At 42.4% G+C, this 26,617-nt stretch overlaps 1 protein-coding gene across 1 annotated transcript in view; it reads left to right on the forward strand.

Moving 5' to 3' along the window:
• Nucleotides 1-26,617, forward strand: part of LOC138594194 (microtubule-associated serine/threonine-protein kinase 1-like) — a 74,677-nt gene that overhangs the window by 31,336 nt on the left and 16,724 nt on the right. The window contains exons 3-14 of the mRNA XM_069665202.1: nt 5,332-5,420; nt 6,539-6,614; nt 7,169-7,241; nt 12,687-12,847; nt 14,730-14,805; nt 17,839-18,048; nt 18,197-18,298; nt 20,923-21,055; nt 22,948-23,015; nt 23,176-23,252; nt 25,516-25,724; nt 26,427-26,565. Of these exons, the coding sequence (XP_069521303.1) occupies nt 5,332-5,420; nt 6,539-6,614; nt 7,169-7,241; nt 12,687-12,847; nt 14,730-14,805; nt 17,839-18,048; nt 18,197-18,298; nt 20,923-21,055; nt 22,948-23,015; nt 23,176-23,252; nt 25,516-25,724; nt 26,427-26,565 (1,413 nt within the window). The remainder of the gene's footprint in view (nt 1-5,331; nt 5,421-6,538; nt 6,615-7,168; nt 7,242-12,686; nt 12,848-14,729; nt 14,806-17,838; nt 18,049-18,196; nt 18,299-20,922; nt 21,056-22,947; nt 23,016-23,175; nt 23,253-25,515; nt 25,725-26,426; nt 26,566-26,617) is intronic.

Here is a 26,617-nt window from a genome sequence, read left to right on the forward strand (position 1 = left end):
GATGTGCATTCCCCTTGTGGTCCTCCTCTTCCTCTTTGATTGCTCTTCATCCTTCTTCTTCTACAATGCAGGGGAAAAAAATGTTATTGATTAACCTAATTGGGTCTGCTGAATATTTAAAAGGAAAGTCTCTTATGTTGAGCAGGGCTTCAGCTTCTATTCAAAATTCATGCATGCATAATCAGATGACTGGATGAATCCAAACATCACCATCTGTGTGAAAACAGAGGAGGTGCTGGATGATTTAGTGCAGGATTGTTTTTGTACTTAACCACAGAACTGGAGGCAGCTTTAGATTTATGATTTAAAGATGCTAACGCGCAGCATACCAACTGTTTCTATCTCTCTCTTACACTCACACACACACACACACACACACACACACACACACACACACACACACACACACACACACACAATGTTAACCAGAGTGAGGCAGGATGAGCCCGGGGTGCAGGACCATAACCGTGACAGAGTGATTTAAAGTCACATTTACACACACACTAAATGACACCCACACATTCCCTCCTCTCTTATCTTCTTTGCTCTCGCAGTCAAATGTGTCTACAGCATGTTGCTCATAATTCCTTACAGCCACCTATAGCTGCTGTCCTGTAACCTTCACTGACTGCCAACACTGACTGCTAATTATGAGGCCCCAGATTTCACGGCAAGACGGGCAACAGGACAGGACGAGACAGGCTGAAATGAACTTGCCCTTAAATACGCGGTCCTGCCTTCCTAATGAGCTGCAGAATGAAGAGTGGTGAAATTTTCAAATGTTAATGTTCAGTTTGAAGTGTGTTTAATGATGTCATAGAGTCACGAATGCATCGTTATGTACGATTCTTTTTAAAGCTTGCAATTTAGGACATAATTCTGTTACAATGTTTTGTCCAAAGCGACGTACATCTGAGAGTTAATACAACACAAGATCAAGACAGGAGGGAACAAAGTCCGTAAGAGCCACAACCAGCTTCAAGTGCGACCGGATACTGGTACCAACAGGCAGTGTATAGGGCGTTTTTTTATAATAATCATCAGCAGCATCAACAAGGTCAATATATTCATCATCATCATCATCATGAATATCCATCAACAACATCCTCAGTGTCATCAATATCGTATATCAATATCATTAAGTTTGGAGGTGCTTGGAGCCGGGTTAAAGGTGAAAGGGTCTCTGCGGACCGAATGGAGTTTGGTAGCTCGTTCCACCACCTGGGGACGACTGAGGAGAAGAGTCTAGTTAGTGACTTAGGGCCCTGTTGTGATGGGAGTACCAGGCGCCTATAGCAGAGTGTAGTGGGCGGGACGGAGTGTAGACCTGGATGAGGGCGTTCAGGTAGGCAGGAGCTGTTTTTGTTGCTGTTTTGTAAGCGAGCAACAGGGTTTGGAACTCATGGTGAGCTTTGGTTGGATGCGAGCGGCGACTGGGAGCCAGTAGAGGCTTGTATGTGCATGCAAGAAGGCCTGCCAGCAGGGAGTGGCAGTAGTCAATGCTTGATATCACGAGGGCCTGTACCAGCAGTTGCGGTGCATGCTCTGAAAGGTAGGGTCTGATCTTCCTGATGTTGTTCAGGACAAATCGACATGACTGAGCAATTGTCATTATGACGGCCAGGTTCTGGGCAGACTCAGTGGGTATGAGTTCAGTTTGTCCAAGCTGGATATTGATCTGTGGTTGTTTTACATGTTTACATGTGTGTACACTTCCTTCCTTAATTTCTATTTCTGTTTCATTTTACTTCCAATCACATTTACCAAATAAACATACAAAAATGGACCGCCTACAGGCTGCTGAGAACTGGCTGTTGATGATCGCGGTTTGCATAATCCTGTTTGAATTCATCTAAAATAAAATTCATGATAGCTAGAGCAGCCAAATTTGGAACCTAAAAATATTCCGGTGTCCACACAATATTTTATATTCATTTCATAAACAGTACAGTTTTATGTCAAAGTGGGCGATTTAGCAAATAACTTTATCCACATACATGTTCCGTTTTTTAGAGCAGAGAAATAATCTGTTTCATAGGACAGGTGCGTAGGCGAGGAAAAAATAGGTCACAATGGGAGTAAACTCCTACACACTGTGCAACTTGCAGAAAGTACATTTAATTGCTTGCAAAGTTTCGCTGCTCGACCTTTATCGAGAAAATCCGAAACACACCAAAATGAGCAAAACATGTTTTGCCTGATGAAGATCGGACACCGAAACGTCGCAGGCAAATAAATGATCTGCAAGTTGGACAGTGTGCGGGAGTTCACTTGGCAATTTGTAAAGCAAAACAGCAAATTAAGTTCTGTTAATAAATTGTAAAATTGAGAAAAACGTTTTGTTCGTTTATTGTTAATGATCTCTGACAGCCGACCTTCAGTACCTTCATGGCCCACTCGGGGCTGCAGCACACACTTTGGGAATCACTCAGCATGGAGCATTCATTCTTCTTCCATGCTTCCATTTTGTGCGTCATCATGAAACAAATAAAGTCACATAAAACACCAGTTTGATGCGCAGACTATTTTAATCGGAGATTTGAAAGGGTGAAAGGCCTCGTCTCTCCGGTGGTAAAAAAACTCATATCAAAGAACCTTGAAGCTGAGGTTGAGGCTAATGTTGGCCCAGCACCTTTAAGCTGCCCCAATCAATACTTTTTTATTACCGCTGGATTAAATGACTGTTTTGGAGTGAACCCAGAGAGATGTTTCCTGTTGGCCTTATCTTTCCAGAGCGTCTTTGATGCCTTCAGGTCATCTTTTTTTAGTTTCTGTTCGGGTCAGGGTGAGTTCTGGTTCAATCTTTCATCATTTCCCAGCTCTTTCACATCAAAGTTCTCTGTGCATTACCTGCCCAGCACCGAACAGCAGACAGACACAGCTCGCTTCTAGCTGGTGAACGCTGTGTAGCATTTATCAAGTACTAGATATTTCCCAAAGGAGCTGGTGGAGACCAAAAACAGAGCAACAATAATAGGGAATATTGGTCTTCCATTTGTCAGGCATCACACAAACACGTTGTAGAGTTTTGAGTTCTATGTTGCTTGATGACATCTTCATAAGATGATAATGTGTCAGGGGTGTGGGTACAGCTTGTTTTCCCTACCCCGGAAGAGGCCTAAAAATGGACCGATTATCACCACGCTCAGTATCGTAATCCCTATAGCTAAAATGCAGATTCAATTCAAAGAGAATTTCAGATCATCCGACAACAATGCTGATATAAAGCAGTGTAAGAGCAGCCACAGATTGATGCGTCTGCCGTCCTCTCTCCCTTCTTCTTCTTCTGTGGTTTGTGCCTCTCGTAGCTTCTGCAGGAACACAAGTAGCAGAACTCTAATCTGACCTTTCCTGGTGATAAATATGTGACTGGCTGCTGGAGCACAGACTAAAGAGCAGCACTCCTATTTAACCTTTTTTTTTTTTTTTTTTTTACAGTAGAAGTGCTTTGGGCAAGATGCCCTTTTGCAGCATTCATTTAAGATAACAATGTTATAAAGCATCGCAGCTGCAAGAGACTTGTGGCTTTATGGGAAGATTAGATTGCTTTGCCCTGCTGGGTTTTCATTCTGTTGCTGTCCTTAATAGTTTAGTCGACTCTATAACCCTAAAATGGGAGGTAGAGAGGAAGAATGAGTTTTCGTGACTTCCTGCGTTTCAATTATTCATCAGTCGGAGTTAATTTTGAAGAAGGGGAAAGCAGAATGAGAATGAAGCAGGATATTGTGGAAAAAGTGGAAGAAATTAAGGAGAAACGGGCGAGTTATCAAAAGATAGTTATGGAAATGTTACTGAAATGATAAGCAATAAGGAAGAGTCACAGGAAAGAGGCAAGTCAGGTTAAATCCATTTTCCTGTAATATAAGGTTTGAAGCATGAGACGCTCTACCTGAAAGTGAATCATTGCGACATGGCGGCTCCCTGGCAGACTATAGCTGCTGTAGATGTGATGAATCATGAATCAAAAGCTAAGAATATGTTCTGGAGTGAAGCTCGACGAGCGTATGCTCAAGTGATTCAGCTTTTGATTGAGGGAGAGCAGCAAAGAAAATGTGGATTCGAGCGACTGCAGGTTAAGGAACGAGTGAAAGGAAAGACGATTGCGGGCAGGTTAGAGAGCATAAGCACGGAAGAAGAAAAGAGAAAGCGTGACACACAAAGGAAATCAGAGGAATTTACTGTGTGTACTTCAGCCTCTTCACTGTCTTCTCTTCCTTTCTCCTCTGCTCTCATCTTCTGAGTGCTGCAGCGAAAGAGTTAAGCCACCTCCAGCCCTCCCTCCAAAGCTAATGCATTTCTCTTAAATATTTCAATATGATCCTCCTCTGTTCTGCAAGGTTGAGTACAAGCTCTCCCTCAGCTGGCGCCCACAGAGGCGCGTTGACACCGATAAAATCCTGCCAGGGGTTTGATGTCTCCAAACAAATGCTGAAGAAAAGGAGGAAGAGGGGATGTGGGAGGACTGAAAGATGGGGATATAGATTATAGATCCGAGTAGACGCATCAAATAAGCAACACGTGTTTTGCGATCGTGCGTTCTGTATTTTTATCTGCGCATCTATGATTTACCCGCTTCCCGCGCAGACGTACAGCAGCGCGCTGGATGACGCAACAGGGAGCAAACTTGTATTGTTTGTCAGATGTGGTTCTGCTCTGCGAAATCTGCTCTGACAGGCACTCAAGTGAAGCACGCAGACAAGCACGAAAGGGCCGATGAGCAAAACACAGTCCACACATGAAAATAACACCTGAAAAATTCACTTCCCACTTTACAGGCTGTTATGTAAGACAATGTGCCGCGTGCGCATCTGTGTGCGTGCGGATTGTTCAAAGACATCCAGCGGTGGCAGCGAGTGAAGCCTTTATGGTTCAATCATTTCAGTTCTCAATCATGGTCCATACCTGCCCTCCCTGGTCCCTTTCTTCCCCTCCGACAGTCTCTCCATCTCTCCATCGCCTCGTCACTCCTTCCATTAGATTTCATGGCAGCAGCCGTCGTGGGGCTGGACCTGGAGGAAATTAAAAATCTTTGTAGCTCCGTCGGTCTCCCCTGTGGGTGGGAGGATGTCAATAAAGTCCTGCATTATGGCCTGTCACATGCACACACACACATGACAACATACTGTGCTCATGATAAAACATGCACACCTTCTGTACTGTCGGCTATGCGTTTACTCTTTGTGACAAGTGAGACAACAGAGACGCAGTATACTCATTAACCTCAGGGTCGCTCTGAGGTGTGTGTGGGGCAGCCATCATCTGTGTGCTATCGGAGCCTTAAATATAATGAAGACAAATATTGACGTGCTTTTTGTGTCTTATCTGTTCCAGTTGTAGAACCAGTAACCGGAAAAGCCTCATCCTGACCAGTACGTCCCCCACCCTGCCACGGCCGCACTCTCCACTGCCTGGACACATAGGTCAGTAAAACATTCAATATAGTGCTGGATTAAACCGTATATTGGGATGGTTGTATTTAAAAAAATTACACTTCTTGTTTGTTGTGTTCATTTGTAAAAATAACTCTTTAAAAATATATGAAAAAAGGGATTAAACATAACAAACAGCAAACTTAGAACTAGTGTTCATAGCCTTCAGCCGTGCTGCATGCTGTTATTAGCAGCTCATGTTTCCAACAGTTGTTTCCCCCCACTTTGTATCGTGGGAGTTTTGTTTGTCTCACAAGCTGGAGTTAACAATATTTGTAATGGTCACTGTCTTTGTGCGGGAGGAAATATATGAAAAACTTGTATTTAATTTGCAAACTTTCGGTCAGAGACCTTCCTCAAGGTATGAACAGGTAACAAGTGAATGCAGCACTGTACAAGGTGAAGAGAGCATCACCTGATTGGCCTTATTGCAGAAAACTTGTGTCAATCAGTTGAGCTTCTGTGGCTAAGCATCAGGGGGATTGTAGTCCTAAGTATAATGGACTACAAGTTAAAGACTGTGTTGCTGTGTTCGAAATGCCACACTTTACCAGCAGTACGTACTGATTTGGCCCGAATGTAGTCTTTAGTATGTGAACAAAAGCAAAATGTGCAGTATGCCAAAAATACCCGGATGTCGTACTGATTCGGAGAAAATCTCCGAATATTCAAGGCCCTTTGACGTACTTTAAATCTGAGATTTACCTTCAGTCAGAGAGAAAGAAAGGAAATATTTACCTAAAAGATTGACACCCACTGAAAACTCCTCAAATTATTTAACCTTTACTTCCCTGCTGCAGTGACGTAGGAAAGCAAGTTGTGTAAGTACACAGTGACATCACTGCAGCGAGATGAGAATTTAAACTATTGATGCAGTGGTTCCAGCCTTTTTTATTAAATATTTAAATACATTTTCACCACAAAGAAAAGGCTGCAAGAGGTGCTTTAGTTTTTCTGATTTGAATGAATTATTTTCTAAGTGAGGTGTATGAAATGGTTATGACTTGTAGGATGTTGTTACCTGAATCCTAAAATGAACTACGTACATGATATACCTGTTACCCTCACTGTGTGTTGTCCTCTGTGTTGTGTCCTCATGTATTTAACAGGAAGCAGTCCATTGGACAGCCCGCGCAACTTCTCACCAAGCGGTCCCGCCCACTTTTCCTTCGCCTCTTCTCGCAGGTTGGCTTCCCTCCATTATTCACACAATAAGTTACACATGCAACGTTACAAGAGCGGTGCAAAGTGAAATTGTTGATAGGATTATTTTTGCACACACACACACACACACTGACTCTCTTCAGGGAACACACCCACTCACACACGCACACATGCAGGATGAAGCTGCAGGACTCTGCCTGGTCCCTGTCCTTATCTGCTCCCTCTGAGAGCCTGTGTGTCAGGGGCGTGTCAGCGGGCCGAGATGAATGAGGAGAGGTGGCAGCATTTTGCCATAACGTGTATCCCTCATCACTCACTCAGAGAAAGTGTCAGACTCTGGGATGGCTGGAGACGGCCTGAGGGAGGAGAGGAATAAAAGGAGTGAAAGTGTAATTGGATAGATTGAAGGAAAGCGAAGGTGGGGGGATTGCTTTAGAAAAACTGTCGATTGTGTTGTTTGAGAGACTGAAATAGAAACTGATATTGGAGCTCGGCCTGTTGAAAGTGAAGAGAAAACAGTTTTTATTGGTATTGATTGTAACAAATATCCTCCATTTTTGTTTTGTTTTCCACAGAGCTGATGGTCGCCGATGGTCCTTGGCTTCTCTGCCCTCCTCAGGATATGGCACCAATACGCCCAGTTCAACGGTAAGAGGAATAAGAAATACAGACACACACTCATCGCTCCTTTTTAGAGGTTTAATTTATTTAGTAGACGTATTTCTCAGCCTTTGGACATCTCATCTTGTCCTTCTCCTCTTGTCTTCCTGAGGATGAGCGACAGGAATCACTTGGGTTGCATGATCCAACCTTTTCTCACAAGATACCAATTTTAATATCTCAGCCATCTGATCTCCTTAACGATCTCTGGTCTTACACCTGTTTATAAAAGTTCTAAACCTCTTACGTCTCACATTGTGACTGAATGTATGTAACTAACAGCTGAAACACTGAGTTTGACTATGTTAATGTGGGTCAGCCAAGTCGAAGGCTGCTACCACATCCATTTTATTAAAGATTTTATCTCGATTAAAAATTTCAGTTTCAGTCTCTTTGGCGCCTCTAATGGCAATAAGCTTTAATTGCAGGAGCACACTTCACAATTTAACCAGACGTCCACGGTTGGCTCCCTTTGTTACAGTTGTAACTCTTGATTTTCCTCGCTGACGGTCTCTTTCCTTTTTAGACTGTTTGCCTTCATCTGAGCGTCAAATTTGTTTCTTTTTCTGTGGATTTTCACTTCTTTTTGAAGTTGTATCTGTAGTCATCGATCTTATTATTATTATTAGTTTAGTTAGCCTACATAGCAATTATAAATATTATGGCTGCCACTAGACACTACTGTTTTAAAACCAAAAAGAGGAACTGATTTCATGTAAATTGTACGAACAACAGTGCAGTTCTAATGAGAGATAGTAACATTTAACACCAATGCTGGCAAAATGTTTTCCAATCACATGTTTTTAGACTGTATTTATATGTCAATATATTCATAACTATTAAAACACAAAATAAAGGAATTTCATGTTAAAATCAGGATCAGGATTTATCTACATCTAATTTGGCAGAAACAGGACATCAGGAGGGTCTGCAAGCTAAGCTAACGCTAACGTTAGCTCAGGTTGTTTCCAGGTGCTTAGCTTGTTTTTAAGGTTAGGATTGGTTACTGAGACTATACAGCTATGATAACAATTATATAATATCAGTACAGGCTAAGAAGCATACAATATGTATATTATTATTTCATCACACTTGTAGTGGAGGGTTAATTGGCATCGGCATTGGTTGGCCTGGTCTTTGAATGCCAGGCAGTATGATGAGGCGCTTGTTGCCCAGGTAGTCAAGTGGCCAGGATGGTGGCTCAATTACTGAACAAGCAATCTCGGATCCCATCGGCTATAGTCTGGGATGATATAGCCTCTGGGGACACCGGTAACGTGCCGGGCGGTAAGAGATAATGGACTTCCCGTCAAGACTTCCTTTTCCACGTGCAGCATTGTTACAGAAAGAGAAACCGTTTTCTCTTGATTTATTTGTTATTAACGGGTCTTACCTTTGCCGAAATTTCAACATCATGATGCAAATTTATAAGAAGTAAAAATTCAAGCTTTGTCAGGTCTGTCCTCAAGAGGAGAAGAAACTTTTAAAATGCTCGTTTGTTGAACGGAGGTCGGATTGATCTGATGCATTCGAGGAAGTCGGGAAATCTGAATGCTGAACAGCTTTTGTGACACAGCGTCAAGGGAATTTATTTCAAGTTAAATTTTTGATCTAGAACAGATTGTTAGCTGTTAGCATGCAGATGTTTGTTTATAGAGATTAATAAGCTTAATCGTCGTCAGATGACGCTGATGGGAGCCGGGATGTCGTTACGGCGGATTACATTTCGCCTGCTTTTGCTCTCCACACGGACTGTTTTTCCTGCATACGCCGCAGCCTGCTGATACGTGATTGGTCAATATTACTCGGACTACAAGCGTAGTTCAAACACAACACTTGCCTTCCCTAAAATCCAAGTCCCTATATTTCTATGTAGAATCTGTAAATAGAGATTACTGAGACACTGCAAGACACTGAATCCCAACTTTTTATTAAAATATGTTTGTGTCAGAGAAGTCATTTGCTTTGGATAAAAGCGTTATCAATGCCTGAACCAGGTGTGGGATTTCTTTACGGCCTTGTTGATCTGCATCATAGATGTGACAGTAATTTTCCTGCTTCTATCATAGTTTTTTCGCTCTCACAAATGTAGAAGCATGGAGAGCTGACTTTGTATGTCCTTGAAACTCATAACTCTTGGCTGTCAAACAGGACAGCACAGTGGAGCAGCCGTCTCCTGAAAAGTTCCCCTGATGTAAAATCTGAGGCCTCTGGTGATGGTTAGACTGCTTTTCCAAAGACATCCCCTCATGTTTTCCCGCTTCGCAACATGATAAGTGAACGCTCGTGAGGATCAAACGCCGCACACTTCTTTCATTTCCTCTTTTCACCAGAGAAACAGGAGGAAAGAAGTTGACACCAAAGTCTGGAATGTACTTTTTCTTTAAGCTGCTCAAGTCGTGAAATCAACTCACAAAACAGTTTTTTAGATTTTTCATCCATTGCTTAATTGATGAAGCGAGTTTCTTTTAACCTCTGCATGAATATGAATCTCACTCAAAGAATTAATTTGCATATATTTTCATGCATAAAATCAGTGTGCTGCTCTACTTGTAAATTCGCTCTAAAGTTGCATGTTCTACTTTTCTCCAGTCCGTTCTGCTTTGAAATGATTACACTGCACACTTGCGAGCTAAACGTCACGCATGCACACTCACACAGAAGCCCCATGTGTTCCCTGACTTTGTACTTGCTGCTGGGAGGCTCAGACGATTTTTTCAAAGGATTTCACTGCCGGATTTCAAGAACATGCATCACATGTAAACCTGAGCTAAAAATAGCTAATCAGTTGCTAAGATATGATCGACCTGTTTTATCTGCAGCTGATGACTTGGCCTTTCTAATAAAAGTGGATAATGGAAATGTAACGTAACCGATTGATATTTCTGCCTTGAAGTCCCAAACTATTTCTCCATCCATCACTCCGTCCCCGGAGAAGCAGAGATGGATGATAAAGAGGGGCAACAGAGACAAATAAAAGCGAGCGTAGGTGGACGTGGGACGTGTTTTAAAGCAACCAAAGAGACGACAACAATGTTCAACGTCGTCTGAGTGAAACATATTTGAAGCATGAGAGATGAATGCTGCCAAGGCCCATTTGGTAAAAAGTCCATTTAAGAAATGGACCTTAATGTGTATGACGCTCAGGTGGAGCCGAGGTGTTGACTCATAATCCACTCCCTGTTCAACACAATCACTTCCTCTGCGTCTCTGCTGCGCTTTCACACATCATTTCTTTCATTGACTGCCTCTCGTGCATCTCTCCTCACAGCAGCGCATACTGAGAGAGATACACAGCAGGCAGCTCATTGATCTCTTTTTACTGGTAGATGAGGTTGGAGATGGTTTCTCACTCTCTCCACACTCCCTGCGTCCTCCGTCACTCCTCCTCCACCCCGTCAGATTTCAGTGCTTCGCTGGTTCTTACATGGGCCATTACTCGCTTGATTAGTTACAGCAGGACCCTTGCATACTGAGCAGAGTAGATGAAAGGAGGAGATGTGTGTGTGTGTGTGTGTGTGTGTGTGTGTGTGTGTGTGTGTGTGTGTGTCGAGGAGTTTCCTATATGAAGAGGTAGATATGAATCAAATTTATGCAGAAGAGGTGCTGAAATGTAAACAGCTGGAGGAAGTGAGACAGCAGGAAGTATAAGAGATGAAACCAGGAAAGGAGACCGTGGAATATCAGTGCACACCAATTCAAATTACCCTTTGGACAATGCCGGACCATAACACCAAAATAATGTCAAAAATGTTTTGGCCTTTTGCCTTTATTAGATAGGGCAGCTGAAGAGAGACAGGAAATATGGGGAGCAGAGACATGCCCCAAATGATCACAGACTGGGAGTCGACCCTGCCGCTGCTACGTTGAGGACTGTAGCCTCTTTATATTTCTTAAAGAGGGGGTATCATGCTGTTTCACATTTTAAGACAAATATATATAATGTTACAATGTTGGATGTCCACACTTAACATGGGTGAAGTTTCAAATCTGTAGGTAAAAGTATGTTGGAGTAATCCCCAGGCATCTCAGCTCAGTCTGCAGGCTGCTGTGAACGCCAGGTTTCACGCAGTTTTTTGTACACGCTGCACTTTGTGACGTCACAACGTGCAGCCTCAGCAGGCTACGGAGAGCTGGCCAACCAGAAGAAAGTGGGCTTGTAGGGGCGGGGTTTCGGGAAGAGCTCACTGAGTCGTTTCAGGCAGAGGCTGTATGAGGGCCTGCACAGAGCTCCAGCTTTTTAACTGTAAATTATGCTAAGCTACTCCACAGGTATCACAGAGTGAAATATGAAGCTTGAAATTAGCATCCCCCCCCCTTTGAAACACCTGGGCCCATGTTATCTTCTGCAAATTATGAGACAGCTTCATCACAATCTTCATAATGAAATGAATGCATTTACAAACAAATAAGCAACTGTTATGAATCAGTAGTGATGTCGCTAATACTGTTTAAATACATGCTTTTGACATGCAAACTTTAAATGGACAAAACATCCAATTTCTGTACGAATATTTCCCCGCAGTTCCTCTCTCCGTGCATCTTGTCCTCGCATCTCTTGTGATGTCTTCAGCAGCTGCATGTGAAGGCAATCTAGATGCAATTATATGAATCGAGATGCACCCTGTGACTGCATGAAAGCAGGGAGACAGACTTCAAACACTTTTCATCTGTGACAACCATCTGTGGTATCCAGTGGCCTTTTTCTCGGAGCCCTTTGTGTCTCCAGGGAACTTTTTAATTGATTCTGATCACTGGACTCGTGCTGCATTCACAACACCATCATTTTGTTTCTCTTCTGTTGCTTGCAAGTGGCTAATTCCTGAAAGGATTTTCTAATGGATTTTTATAGCAGCAGAGATTGTTGTGTGGCCAAAGCCAACCTTGGTGTCCCATCGGGAGATGTGTTCATTAGGCCTCCGATTGATCCAGGCTGGTTTCTCCCTCCTGCGCCGGAGAAAAGTCTTTTGTTTAAGGTCGAATAGCGCTGCCATTAACCCCCCTGAGGCAGCAGACGCTTAAAGCAGCAGTCGACTTTTAGGTGGAGTCACTTTTTAGTTCCCTGCAGTCTTTTTCTCTGGTTTTAGTCCACATTATTCTGTTTCTTCCTCCTACACCAACTCCTTCTGGATATTTTTCTTCTTTCTCCTCCTCTCTCTTTTCTTTCTTGCTCTTTTAAGTTAGTCGCTCTTTTGTTTCAGTTCTCTCCACCCACTCACATCATTGTACACCTTGTGCTCTCCTCTATTCTCTTCTCTTTGCCTTTTGTCGCCACATTGATTAACGTTTTCTTATCTTATCGATTTATCTTTTTTCCCCTCCATCACTGTAGTTTTTTTTTTTGACTATTGATGTTGCAGCTGCAGCATGAGAAAGATCTCACAGGGATCACCTCACATTTTAACCTTGTCTCTTCTTCATGTGTCTCTCCAGTCATCCAGCTCATCCCAGGAGCGACTGCACCAGCTGCCCTTCCAGCCGACCATGGACGAGCTGCACTTCCTGTCCAAGCACTTTGGCAGCACCGAGAGCATCACGGACGATGACGGGGGCCGACGCTCGCCGCACGTCCGGCCCCGCTCTCGAAGCCTCAGGTATGAGCACGGCAGAAATCTGTTTTAGCAAATGAACATCCACATTTTAATTTAGATCTTTTTTTAACATGCAATTTATCTCTAAGAAACTATGGAAGGACTCCAGTTAGCAAGGAAAGCCATTCATGGTCCATTGTTTGAGCAGTTAGTACGTTTTATGGCTCTAGTATTGACACTAAATAGTTTTGGATTAATTGAAAATGATGGCAACAAGATTTGTGGAGATTATTTGGTGAAAAAAAGAAACACAAACCTAACAAATATTCAACATGTCAAGCTTTTGTGAAAGGCGATAATCTGCCCATAAAGATGATGAAAAGGAAACCTTAACTGGTGTGCACGAGCAGCTTCATTCTGTCATGAATAGATGCACGGGACTCTCAATCATTCATTCAGAGCACAAGGCCTTTTTTGCTTATCTTATCTATAATTTGTAATTTACCTTCTGTGAATGTGTCAGCGCTGTTAAAAACCTCATTTTCTCCCATTTAATAAGAGGGGGAACCTCAGTTACTTTAGTCTTCAGTATCATGAAAATATGACGACGAAGGACTCAGTATAACTGATGGGGTTAGAAAGTATGAAAGGACCCAATGATATATGATTTTTATTGGTATTTTATGAGATCTGAGGACAATAAGAAGTATTTAAAATAATACTAGATTTTTCTACTGATTGTTACTGTACACTATTGGGCAGGTACATCTATCGCATCGTATTTTATTAACTGATTGCACATTTTGTGTATAAAATATTCAGACCCAAATACAGTGAAGTAAAAATATTCACTTCTTAAATTATTAGTATAACGTAACAAAGTTCCCTAAAACCTTAGTTTTTCGGTGGTTTTGAAACCGACTGAAATTATGACCAACAAAAGCAAACCAGACCATCAGCAGCGAGATTGATTATTCCTAAATAGTTATTTTTAATGCCTGAAGCTGCTGACGTGGGGTCGGTGTCAGACGAAGCAATTAACTGCACGCTACCTTTGTTTACATTTTCCAGGACAAAATTTTAAAGTGAGTGATACATGTGGCACAGGACAAAAATCAGCAAAGAGTTAAGAGGTTTGTCCACAGGGGGCGCCAAAATCACCACGAACCGAAAGTTCCTTACAGCAGCTTTAATTAAATGTTCTTAGCTGCTTTCCACCACTTGTATTATATCAGTATCAGTCTGTCCTGCGGTGCTTTAAGCCTCTCCAGAGTGCAGCAGTTTCTCTCTTAGCAGAAGTCTCTGGTGAACGCTCCACCAACCACACCTTTAATAGCCCCCCCTCTGGATGCAACATGCCCCAACTCCATACAACACATCACTACTAATCAGTATTCAGTTTTCATTTTAGGCTCCTCAGCAGTCTCTGCCCTAGATAATATCATCTTATGGCTTCAGTATACAGAATACCTTTATTGTGTACCTTGACATGCCTCATTATCAATGTTCACACCTTTCTGTGAAGCTTTAATGTGTTGATGCTTTCCTTTGTTAATGTCTGAATCAGCCTCTTTATAAGTTTCGGTCTGTGTTTTTTTCTGCCATTTGTTTGCTTTTCTTCATATGTTTGCAAACTACTCTTCATGTATTCATACTTTCTGACGTCATGTAATGGAGGAGAAGCTGCGATGACGTACACGAGGAAACCGGATCCATTAGAGAAGCTAAACAGAGTGTACTGAATTTCTGATCGATCGTTTAGCATAAAATACAGACAGGATGGACATGTCAAGAGGTCCTGAATTATTCCTTCATTCTAGTGAAAATACAGAGTTGTTTCTTTCTGTGTCACCAGCAGCCTCCCTTCGCTCAGGCTTGCCTCCTTTGATATTCTCAGTCGGTGCTGTATATTACACTCCTGCTCTCTGTGTTTGTCTCTCTGCAGCCCGGGGCGCTCTCCTTCCTGCTATGACAATGAAATAGTGATGATGAACCATGTCTACAAGGAGCGATTCCCCAAGGTCAGCCCCGTACAAACAAATACACAAGTGTGAACTGTGCATACATACACACCTGCGATACGCACACAAACAATATGCAGCATGCAGTCAGTGGCCACCTCTTTAGCCAGGCTACATTACAGTGACGTGTAAACATTTGTTGATTCTTTTTTGGGTACGACTCGCGTTGCTGCTAATTATTTGTTATGACAGGGTTCCGATTTTTCTGCCGATGAGCTGATGGTGCGTTACGTGCCACAGGAAGTAAACATGTGTCCAGAACAACTAGTATACAAGCTAGAATATAATTGTGCTGGAACAGTGGTTCTCAATCTTTTTCAAGCCACGCTGACTCGCTCATTAGAGAGAGACTATTACTGAGAAACCTCAAAAACACTTGAATGCAGAATTTGCTCCAGTTGCTTTGCTTGAAACTGGGGCGGGTTTAGCCGGATATTAAACACCAAGTGTTGGTTCCCTGGAGGACAAATTACAGTTCTATTTATTTCCTTCTCTGTTCTTTAAGAGGCAAAATAAGTCTTGAGTTTATTTATTTGCAGGTCTCTGCAATCTTGATCTCCACTGGAATCCGGTGCAAATAATAAGAATAGTTGACCTCATGTTTGTGAGGATCTCTGTGAGAGTGGCAGGGGTGCAATTGAAAGCAACAGAAAGGTTAGTTACAGGGTGTTTGTAGTTCAGGATCAGCTGTAGGGATGCGACCCCCTGTAAAATGATGTAAGCTAGCAGGACACTGCTGTGGGCTAATGTGGAGTTTAATGTCTAGAGCAACAGTAGGTTAGTTTCCTTGGATACGGTACATACAGTATATCAACAGCAGCTGATCGTTCACAAAATGTGACAACAAGGAGTAGCTCAGTCTGAGTAATATTGGGCTTTATTGATTAGGGAGGAAGCAGAACTGTTTCAGCATGCAGGCGCTCATGAGTCACTACATGACAGGGGAAAGTACATCATTAGTGAAGGCAACCACATTAACCGCCCACACACATATATATATATATACAGGACACTAAGTCAACAAGAGTAGTTTAATATTCTGTGATGATGATTATATGTACAACACTACAAATATCAGGTAGGATGAATTTGACATGTTTTATAAAGCCAGTCTGAGTCCATGAGAGGTTCCCGTCTGCACTCAGCTTTTCTCTCTGTGTTTCTGTGACCTCGTCACTTTGAACGAGGATTACCACTCTCCTCTGACCTCCAACATAAAGACAGCTTTCAGTCAGAGGGCAGCCAATGAAATGTAACTTCACTGATCTCTGTAAGCCGTTTACAATGCAGCGTGTGGAAACAACTCCTGGAGGTCGGCCTTGTCAGAGAAGCTAGAGCTGACCTTCAATCAAGATCAAGAGCACAGAATCAGTTAGATCAAGCATCTTGCTGCAGGCCGATATGGAACCATACTGTAACTTAACCTCTTAAAACAGCCTGCTTGAGTTATATGCTGAGACAAGAAGACAGGACTGAGTGTCTGAACTGTTTCTGTGAGCGGGGAAGTGTAGGTCAGTGTGTTTGTGTCACACAAACACACGCACATACCAGCATCATTCACAGTAATGCATTGTGCAGCAGCACGAATGAGTCTTCCCACATTTTATTGGACACTTCCTGTACTGTAAATGAGAGCTGAACATTGTTGTATCCTTAGTGTCATTATAACAAGAATAATTAGCAATAGCATACCTGAAATAGTTATTTAATGTAGGCTTAATGGAGGATAAATTCTTCTTATGTCACACATGAGAGTGAGTCAGATGTTGTCAGCATGTTTCCCCCTGACTTCTATCTGACTGCCTCTTACACATTTTAGCAGCGTAATTGTACATTTGTCAAGTGTGACATTTAAAGTGGTTATAATAGGTATGGAGCCATAATAACAATTACTTAAATCACAAATTATGTGACAAGTTTAGTTTTCTGTCCCTCAACGTAACTCTCTCAAAGCAAGCAGCTGCTTTAGTTGAAAACGCTATAAAATCCGATGCACACTTCAGGACCAAACAGCAGACAGACACAGTTATCTACAAGGTGGTTAGCATAGCATTAAGCATTGACCCTTTAGCACCTAAAGAGGAAGATGTTTTACTCAGGAGTTGGTTGTGACCAAAACGAGCTAGGTTTTTCAGGGTGCCAGAAACAAGATTCTAATAAATGTTAATTTTGCTCCATAACTGGCTGTGATGGTGACCGCGGTAATGTGATGCCAGCTGCGGGGTGGACTGTAACCGTCATCATCGCCTTTTTTTAATTTTGAAATATAGACCCAGTGATGTTGCTAGGTTCGCATCCTGCGTCTCTGATGCATTAAAATATAAAGGACACAGTAAACTCTCCATCCATACGTCCCAGGGAAGCACCTCATCTTTCCATACAGAACGACACATTATGAACAACACAGTTGTTTTAAAAATCAGTAATCAGCAAGAAACCTCGCTGTCAGAGCGCTGCTCTTTCAAACCTCTGCGAATCTAATCAACGCAGACGAGCCCGTGTGCAGTCTCGCAACATGCTAGTTTAGCCGCTAAAACAACAACAAGCCAAAAAACAAAACATACTCCAGCAACAGGCTGGGGCGGCTAACCGCCAAACCACACGGGGGCGTTCGCGTTTTACCGCGGTTAGAAAGATTCAGTAGCGTCACAGCCGGTCACAGTCCTAATAACTGGTGGACGTGTAAAAGAGCATCCATTTGCCCTATCAAGATAATAGGTGATGATATGTCAATGGTGTGTTTAACAGTGCCCCCAAGTGGACAAAACTGTTACTGTAGCTTTAAATGATCGACCCATCCCATGCTGTAACCCCATTTCGACAGATGAATCATTGATGTCATTATTATGTCAATTATTAGGTAGTTCAAATACTAACTCTAAAGTGTAGCGAACGGTGGGCGAGTCACATAACTTCACATCTCTTGTCATGTTTCCTCGCAGAAGTAGCAAACACTAAACACAGCATGCCGACAGAGGAAGTAGCCAAGGTGTTGTAGATGGGACGTCCCAACTTACACTTGTGTTCAATTAGGCCACAGCTCAGATGGAGGAGCGGCTCTCAGAGTTCATCCACAACTACTCCCCGGAGAGCGTCCTGCCGCTGGCCGACGGGGTCCTCAGCTTCATCCACCACCAGGTAGCTGAGCTGTCCAGGGACTGCCTGACCAAATCACGGGAGGGCCTCATTACCAGCGTGTACTTCTGTGAACTGCAGGAGAACCTGGAGAAGCTGCTGAATGACGTGAGTGTTGGATGATGAGAGGAATGTGAAATGACGTGTCTGTGCTTCAGTCCAAAAGCAGCTCAACTCTAGCTGACCTTTATCTGTCTCGCTATTCACCCGTCTCTCTTTCTCTCTATCTGTCTGTCTGTCTCTACCTCTACATCAGGCTTATGAGCGCTCGGAGAGTTCAGAGCTCACCTTCGTCATCGAGCTGGTCAAAAAGCTATTCATCATCATATCTCGTCCTGCCAGGCTCCTCGAATGTTTGGTGAGTTCCTCCGTCTGTTTTGTTAATCAGTCACTGAGAGATGCAGGTTAACCAAATGCACATTTAGTGACAAGATCATTTATATATCCTCGGTGTTTTCTACTTCATCTGCTGGGAAAGACTCCTGTCCTCCCACATGGAGACGGAGGGTCGACTCCTTCGCACTGAAGTGACGTTAAAGAATGAGCAGACCCGGGGCAGACTGTCTGCTGTGCATTCAGTCTGAAGTGATGAAACACACTTTCTCTAAGTGTGTCAGAGCTGGAAGCTGTGCTGTCGCTCCTGAAAGATGTGCTGAGTTTAGACATGTTTTATCTTGCACCTTGCATTCATTTCATCCTGAATATAAAATCATTAAATTCCACAAATTAACAACACATATATGGAACTGATGCTTGTTCCCACCTACCCTTTGTGCCCTACATCATATTCCCCCTCTAGTACTTTAGCCATTAGAAAAGATGTTCAATGTATGTTCGATGTACAATGTGCTCATACGCACATTTTGTTCAGCCTCAGATAGATTTTAGCTCCTTGTGCTCTGACACAAGAAGCATTAGTAAAAGAACTGTGTATGAGAACCCTTTTTTTTGGCTGCTGTTAAAGGACCACTCCACAGATGTAGTTCATTTTAACACTGCAGAGCCTGCCTTGTTACTTGGACGCGCAGGTTTTGAAAAGTAATGATTTGAAAGGCAGGGATGGCCTAATGAAAGGCGACATTGAGTTGAATTATCCTTCCATCCATTATCTATACCACTTATCCTGTTCAGGTTCGTAGGTCGGCTGGAGCCTATCCCAGCTGTCATTGGGTGAGTCGCCAGTCAATCACAGGGCTGACACATAGAGAAGAGCTTTCACGCTCACACTCACAACTACGGGCAAATTGAGAGTCACCAGTAAACCTAACGAGCATGTCTTTGGACTGAGGGAGGAAGCCGGAGTGCACGTATGCACAGGGAGAACATGCAAACTCCACACAGAAAGGCCCGCTACGTCCAAACCGGATTTGAACTAGGAACCTTCTAGCTGTGAGGCGACCGTGCCGACCACCGTGCAGCCCATAATTTATTATTGTCATTTATTAACAAAATTTAAATCCATTTAAACAGGTCACATACGTCATGCCGTATGGAGGATGGAAGCAACATGAATCTATATGGATTACAAAAACTGTGATACCATGAAATAATCAATGAAAAATGCTCTGGAGTTTTACTATTATTACCGTTGTTTTCCATATTTACTCTGCATTCAGAAATGGCTGCTATTGTAAAAGTAGTTTTACCATCAGCATTCTGTATGTTGCCGTTTGAATACACGATCATGCTGTAGAGGTCACGGCATTTTTTTAATCCCGCTGCTCATCTCTGCAGCTGCAGCGTGCTCAATCATCGCTGCGGGATGTTTTTCAGACTTAACTCGAAAATATTCTTTCCAGCTCGACCACTTGTCCGTCTTCTCAGCAGCTCGCTCAGTGTGGATACAGAGCGGTGTCCTTGGCATGTTTATACATACAGTAAATAACTCACTTAATAATAACAGGCCTCTGTGTGTATGCAGGAGGATTAGCTATGCCTGGGTATCAGCTCGCTGATTGATGGCCTCACATGTTCGTCATTGTCGCGGTCACGCCTCCCACCTTCCCGGCTCATCTTTCCGTTGCCAAGGCGACCGTCAGAAGAGGTCGATAGGGTCAGGCAGGATGTGGCGGGGACTTAAGATCCTCCCGGCCTTTAGGTTAGAGAGGAGGCGACACACGCACAGATAAAATGTTGTCCCTGGTCGAAGAGTTCATTTAGCATTCAAGTCATCGCGCGGTCTGATGTGGTGAAAATGTCACCGCGTCAGGAGGCTGTTAGCTGCAGGAATATCATCCTGGAGCAGAGCGAGCTATCAGAGAGGCAGGTTAATTCCCCTTCCCCGTCTGCTCTCTTTTTCTCTGGATGGAGGGGAGCAGATATGAGAGAGCAGGGGAGGAAGGAAATGATCCTGGATGCCCCGGGCTCTGCTTTCTAATCAAAATGTTATTCCAGCATCAGGAATGAAAGTGAATCCCACAGGACGCCACAAAAGGCCGTTTCATTGAAAAAAAATAGATGTTTCAAGAAAGCAATTTAAAGTTTGGAGGTGTATTAACACTGATTGTGTTTGTCTGACATCCCCACTGCGCTGTTCGGTCACACATTTGTGACAATTTGCATCAGCTCGATGTTTGTATTTGTCACGTTCACGTTATGTTATAACGTCTGTTCAGTAAAGGCCATCCTGTGTAATGTAAATCACATCCACTGCTGAAAAGGAAGCTGTTGATCAAGGTTTAATACCCACTGAGGGCTAGAAAGCAATAATCAATAATATACAATTTGAGACCCAATAAAACCCAGCATAAAATCCATTGACAATTTTTGGAATTAACCAGCTATTTTAGACACCAGCTCGGACTCCTGACATTTTTTTTACTATTCAATCAATGAATTCATTTATTGAGCAATTAATCTAGAAAATATTTACCAGTGTAATTTCCAGTGAATACAATTATTAGGTGCACCCCTATGAATGTTGCCAGGTTATGCTGTAAGGTGCATTTGAAGCATTTAAATTTTTCTCTCCTCCAATGACAGGAGTTCAACCCCGAAGAGTTTTACCATCTGCTGGAGGCAGCAGAGGACCACGCCAAGGAGGGGCAACTGATGAAGGCAGACATCCCGAGATACATCATCAGCCAGTTGGGGCTGACCAGAGACCCGCTGGAGGGTAAGAGAGAGTTTTTCATGTGCTGCAAAGCTTTTTGTTAGACGACTGTTTCCTGAAGTGTAAATGAAAACCTTAAAACAAACTAGCAAATAAGACTTAAAGGGATAGTTCTATATACCTAACCGATCTAATTTGTTACCAAGAGTCGCACGAGAAGATTGATACCACTCTCAAGTGCATTATGCTGGAGCCATCAGCGTATTAGCTTAAAATTAAGACTTAGGTTAGTTGTATCTTTAAAAACATAGTTGCAAAAACAGCAGGTCGTGGTTTTAGTAGATGTGACTGCCTAGAGTCCTGCTGTCACAGGGAAGTTATCTACACATTAGTTAATGAGCTTTATAAGCTAGGAGGCAATTACTTTGAACACAGCCAGGCTAGCTGTTTCCCTTTACTTCCTGTTTCTGTGCTAGGCTAAGCTAATCACTTCCTGCCTTTAGCTCAACACTAAATAGGCAGACATCTTTTCATCTAACTGTCAGTAAGAGACCAAATACACTTATGTCCTAAAATGTTTACTATTTATTAAGTTATTGTAGTTTGTCTTATCAACATTATGTGTAGTTTGGAGCAACAGCGGTGAATGTGACATACAGCTAATGGGGGAAGCTTAAAACCCTTCAAACTTCATTTCTAACTTATAGTCATAACACAAAGTCACATTTGAAGTCAGACGTGGTACACACATTCAGTGTGATATACACTCGCCGAGGATGCTGTTATCTATGAATCCACCATTAATAATCACAAGCTCCACTTACATAGAGTCATACAGAAAGCAGCCTTTAAAACTTTTAATGAGAAACATAAGTTTGTAAGTTTCCTTCACTTCCAAAGAAATCCAGGACTAGCTGTCCAAAGATGGGTTCATTGCAAACAGCTCTCAGCTAATTCGGCATACTTTTAATGGTGCCCGTGTGCCAACATGTACAGAAGAGCCTGACTGTAAGGTATTGATCAGCTTTACTGGAAGTTCAGCCTGAGAAAATGGGAGCTATACAGTTTGAAAGCTGGATCATTAGCTGGCTGGTGGTGCGGCGGCATCGCTGTCTTTAATTAATCATCATCGCTCAAAGTCGGCCCCCAAACTCACAGCTCTAATTCACATCTGCTCATCTGCTCCCAGTCCAATCCATCAAGAGCTGTTCATTAGCTGATGGGTCAAATGATCCGAAATAACTCCGCACAGTAAACTGCTGCGGCTTTATTTCTGAATCCATGAAAAATGTGGGCCTGTTCGGCCTTTCTCTGTTAACAATGTGCCACTTGATATCTTGATCTTACACTTTCCTTTTGCACCTACATTGTCATGCATAGACCCACATACACGCCCACGTACTGTAGCTGCTCGCACGTCCGCACTTTCACACTCTTTTTTTTCTCGTCTCGGCTCCTCATAGAGACAAGATCAGTTGTTTTCAGCGACAAACAGAACAGAATATACAATTGTCAGCTTTTATTGCATGAAGTTAATATCTGCAGAGCGGCTTTGTAAACGCTTTGCAGAGTTAATTACCATTCACTTATTTCCCTGCTTTAACAAAACAGTTGTATAATCAGTGTATTCTAGCAGCTGTCACAGACAAGAGTGAAGAACACTGGAATTAGCTGCCAGAGTACAAAGAGAGAGGGATGGAGCGCAGAAGACGACGGGAAAAATTAAAAGGAAGAAGCTATTTTAATTCTCGTGTTGTTGTTTTTTGTGATCTGACGCTTCTCAGCCCTTCAGCTGTTAAAGTTAAAAGTTGAATAGCTGTTTTGTTAAAGACGTCGGAGCAGCTGCGGTTTTATTTGCTCGCAGCAGTGTGGGAGGCCGGGAGCTCCAGCTTTAAAGCATGCCTCTTTGCATCTTGACACCAGGTTTGCTTGTTAACCAACATGTTTCTCAACAGAAATCGTGAGTCTCGACAGCTATGACAGCGAGGGTCCACACACCCCGGAGACTGATGACTCAGCAGAGGTGAGGAACGAATAAACACAGACAGATCTGTGTTTATTCACAAACAATATGTCTACATGCATGTACCACTATTCACACATAGCTGTCAGATCATCCAAGAAACAATGACATTTCTGCTTTTTAATGGATTTTAATTTTAATATGTTGAATTTGTGTCCAGGGAAAAACGAGAGCCATCAAGCCGCCGAGCGAAGAAGATTTTCAGAGCATCAAACTCATCAGCAATGGAGCTTATGGGTAAGCAAAGGATTCAAACCTCAGTGACCCCTCATACAAACAAAACTAAATTCAGTTAAGCTAATAAACTAGCTAATAAACCTTTAAAAGACATTTTCTGTTGTGAGTGCTGTTTCCAAGGTCAACACTTCAAACTCATACCGAGTATCATAAAGTATCAGGAGTATCAGGCTTCGGTTTCAGGCTCCTCACGCCTGCAAATGGAGGTGTCCTTGGAAAGATACTAGAATGATAACCTGATGAGCAATCAGTGTATGAATGAGGGGGTAATATGTAGTGTAAAGCTCTTTGAGTGGTTCGGAGGACTTGAAAGAGGCTGTTTAAGTGCAGTTCATTTATCATTGAAGGCTTTTCATCAAAGATGAAAGTACACAGTGTTTCATGAAGAACTGATAGAAAAGATCAATAAAAGATGCAACAGAAAACCAGTAACTGGAGTGAAACCACCCTAATAATACTCCTGCTATTTATATACAGCAACGCTATCATAATAATGAGAATAAATGAATTGAACCAGTCTAATGTCATACTTTAATATGTTTAAAATGATCGATAGAAATGTAACAGACATATATTTAAGTGAACTGAACAAAATATGAAAACCCACCAATATATTTCCCACCATAATGTTGTAGGTCTAGAGGTGAACTTTTCCTCAGAATGTTATGCATGTATTAGAAATATAAGACAAGATGGAGCGCTGGTTTAGTTCAGTTGGTTCATGTACAGAGGCTACAGCCCTCGACGCACTGATCGCAGGTTCTACTCCTGGTCTGCCGATCATTTGGAGCATGTCATCCCCCACTCTCTACTCCTCATATTTTCTGTCTCTCTGCAGCTGTCCTATCTGGGCTTAAAAAAGCCACAAAAAAGTAACAAAAAAAATGGATGAAGCACATCACTATTTAAATGTAAAACACTGAGACTAAGTAGATTTAAAGATGAGGTAAAAAGTATTTGAATTTGTTCTCACGTTGATTACAAATTCTAAATGACATTACATAGATGTAATGTGTGTGTGTGTGTGTGTGTGTGTGTGTGTGTTTGTGTGTGTGTACATAATATTATAACTGGTTTCTTTTGGTTTCCTCACCACAGGATGTTTTGTCCTGTAATTACATGTTGGAGGACTTAAAACTATTCAAACTACAGCACATGTTCAAATTATTAGCTATGAAAGTGTTAAAAATAATAACATGAAATCTGGTCTTAATCAGGACACATTGGGCCTCATTTACAAACAGTGCGTACGCACGAATCTGTGCTTGAACTGTGCGTACGCACGTTTGACGCACAAATCTGGAATTCATCAATTTGTTCTTACCTAAATTTCTTCGTACTCTGCGAACAAATGTAGAACTCCCTCAGACCATGCGTACGCACAAATGATGAAAGAAATGTCCTAGAAAATGTTAACACACACCCTTTTAACTAAATGCATACTATATTAAAACTTCATTTATTGAAAAAAAAAGGCTTTAATAGACAACAATAGTTGAATTTACTAATGTATGGACCAAACGTAAATGCCGTGTCATCCTCATAATTTATTGTCATATAATTAAAATCTTCAATTATAGCAGTTGAGTTAGTTTATTAAGTTTACAATAGAGTAGACCATATGAAAATGTTCATATTGAAATGTAACACTTTTGTTACAATTGTTTCTATTTCTGCTGATGTGAAATTTTTCTTTTTTCCTTTTGAGGCCATCTTTCACATTCTTTCAGCTTCTCCGTAACACCGCTCTCTTCATGCGGCACCAAACAGATGTCCTTATATAGAGAAATAGAGGCGTGGCAGTATGCTGATTGCAGATCGCGGACACGCGCCTGTCAATTTAGAATGGTTCTGATTTACTAACATACGCACGGTGGTGAGAACAAAATTGGCCGGTACACACGTGTCATAAATCCGACGGTGATTTTGCGCAAGCACTTATTTTTTGCGAAGATTAAGAACATTTCTGCGCAGATATTAGTGAATGAGGCCCAATGTGATGCATATTTTTACTTTCTCTGTTTAGCTAAAGATGGCTCGGATAGTTTAGGAAGTGGAGTGCCCATGTCTAAGAAAAAATATCTTTCTTTGTTCAAAATAAAACAAATTTGTGCCAGAGGCTTTATTCACCTTTCTCTTCACTCAGACAAACTCTGTGAAAGTCACGTCTAAAAGAGATTGAATATCTTCTAACTTCAGTGAAAGTCTCAATACCGCTTCCTGGCACTTCACTCTCTACTCTTCTGTCTCCTCTTCCCCGCAGTGCCGTCTACCTGGTGCGCCACAGGGAGACGCGTCAGCGTTTTGCCATGAAGAAGATCAACAAGCAGAATCTGATCCTGAGGAACCAGATCCAGCAGGCGTTCGTGGAGAGGGACATCCTCACCTTCGCAGAGAACCCGTTTGTCGTCTCCATGTTCTGCTCCTTTGAAACGCGGAGACATCTGTGCATGGTCATGGAGTATGTGGAGGGTAAGAGGCTCAGTGTTTGGGCTTGTTGAAGACTTTAGTTACACTGAGGGTGCATTTATGAGACCACTCTGATGGGTGACTTGGTGTTTTTCTGTTCTGTTTGCCCTTCATTTGTTCTGTCAGGCATTACATCAGGTTTCTATTTGGTACACTTTTCTTTCTCTTCTCTCTGCCTTTTATTTCCTGACATTTAACTTTTTGCTCTTCACCTTTTTCTCTTTTAAATCTTTTCTCTGAGTCTCGATGACCTTTCCAGTTTTTACTAATTATTCCTTCTAGTGATTGTGACCTCAAAGGTGAAGTTTATACAGTTATATAGTTTCACTGACTCATATTTCTAGAAGGGCAGACGAGGCTCTGATTTCTCTATCACAATGATTCTTGACCACGAAGGTCAAAGAAGGTCAGTCGATGCTGCTCCAGCCCTGCTCATCTTCCTCCCTCCAGTTCTGGCGTGTTTTCAGGAGGGCAGATCAGGACAGCGCTGTGGCCCCAGCTGGTGTTTTAAGTGCATGATATGTTCCTCTGAAACATAAGCACATGTTGTGTTTGTATACAGACATGCAGAGGCATGAAGGGCAGTTGTGAGTGATTCCAATGGGTAGATAAATGTAGGTCATCCTGCAGACTTTCCTGTCTAAACTATGAAACTGCTAAATCTAACCGCACCTCAACAATACCTTCGTGTTTCTTCGTCCCCAGGTGGTGACTGTGCCACTTTGTTGAAGAACATCGGGGCTCTGCCTTTGGAGCTGGCACGGATGTACTTTGCTGAGACTGTTTTGGCCCTGGAGTACCTGCACAACTATGGTATCGTCCACAGAGACCTCAAACCAGACAAGTGAGTCTTCAAAGCTACACTGGTCTGTATTCTTTTACAATAACACCAGATC

This window comes from Semicossyphus pulcher, unplaced genomic scaffold (assembly GCF_022749685.1).
Source record: "Semicossyphus pulcher isolate SPU_LCO1_2020_fin unplaced genomic scaffold, fSemPul1.0.p SCAF_17, whole genome shotgun sequence".
Lineage (NCBI taxonomy): Eukaryota > Metazoa > Chordata > Actinopteri > Labriformes > Labridae > Semicossyphus > Semicossyphus pulcher.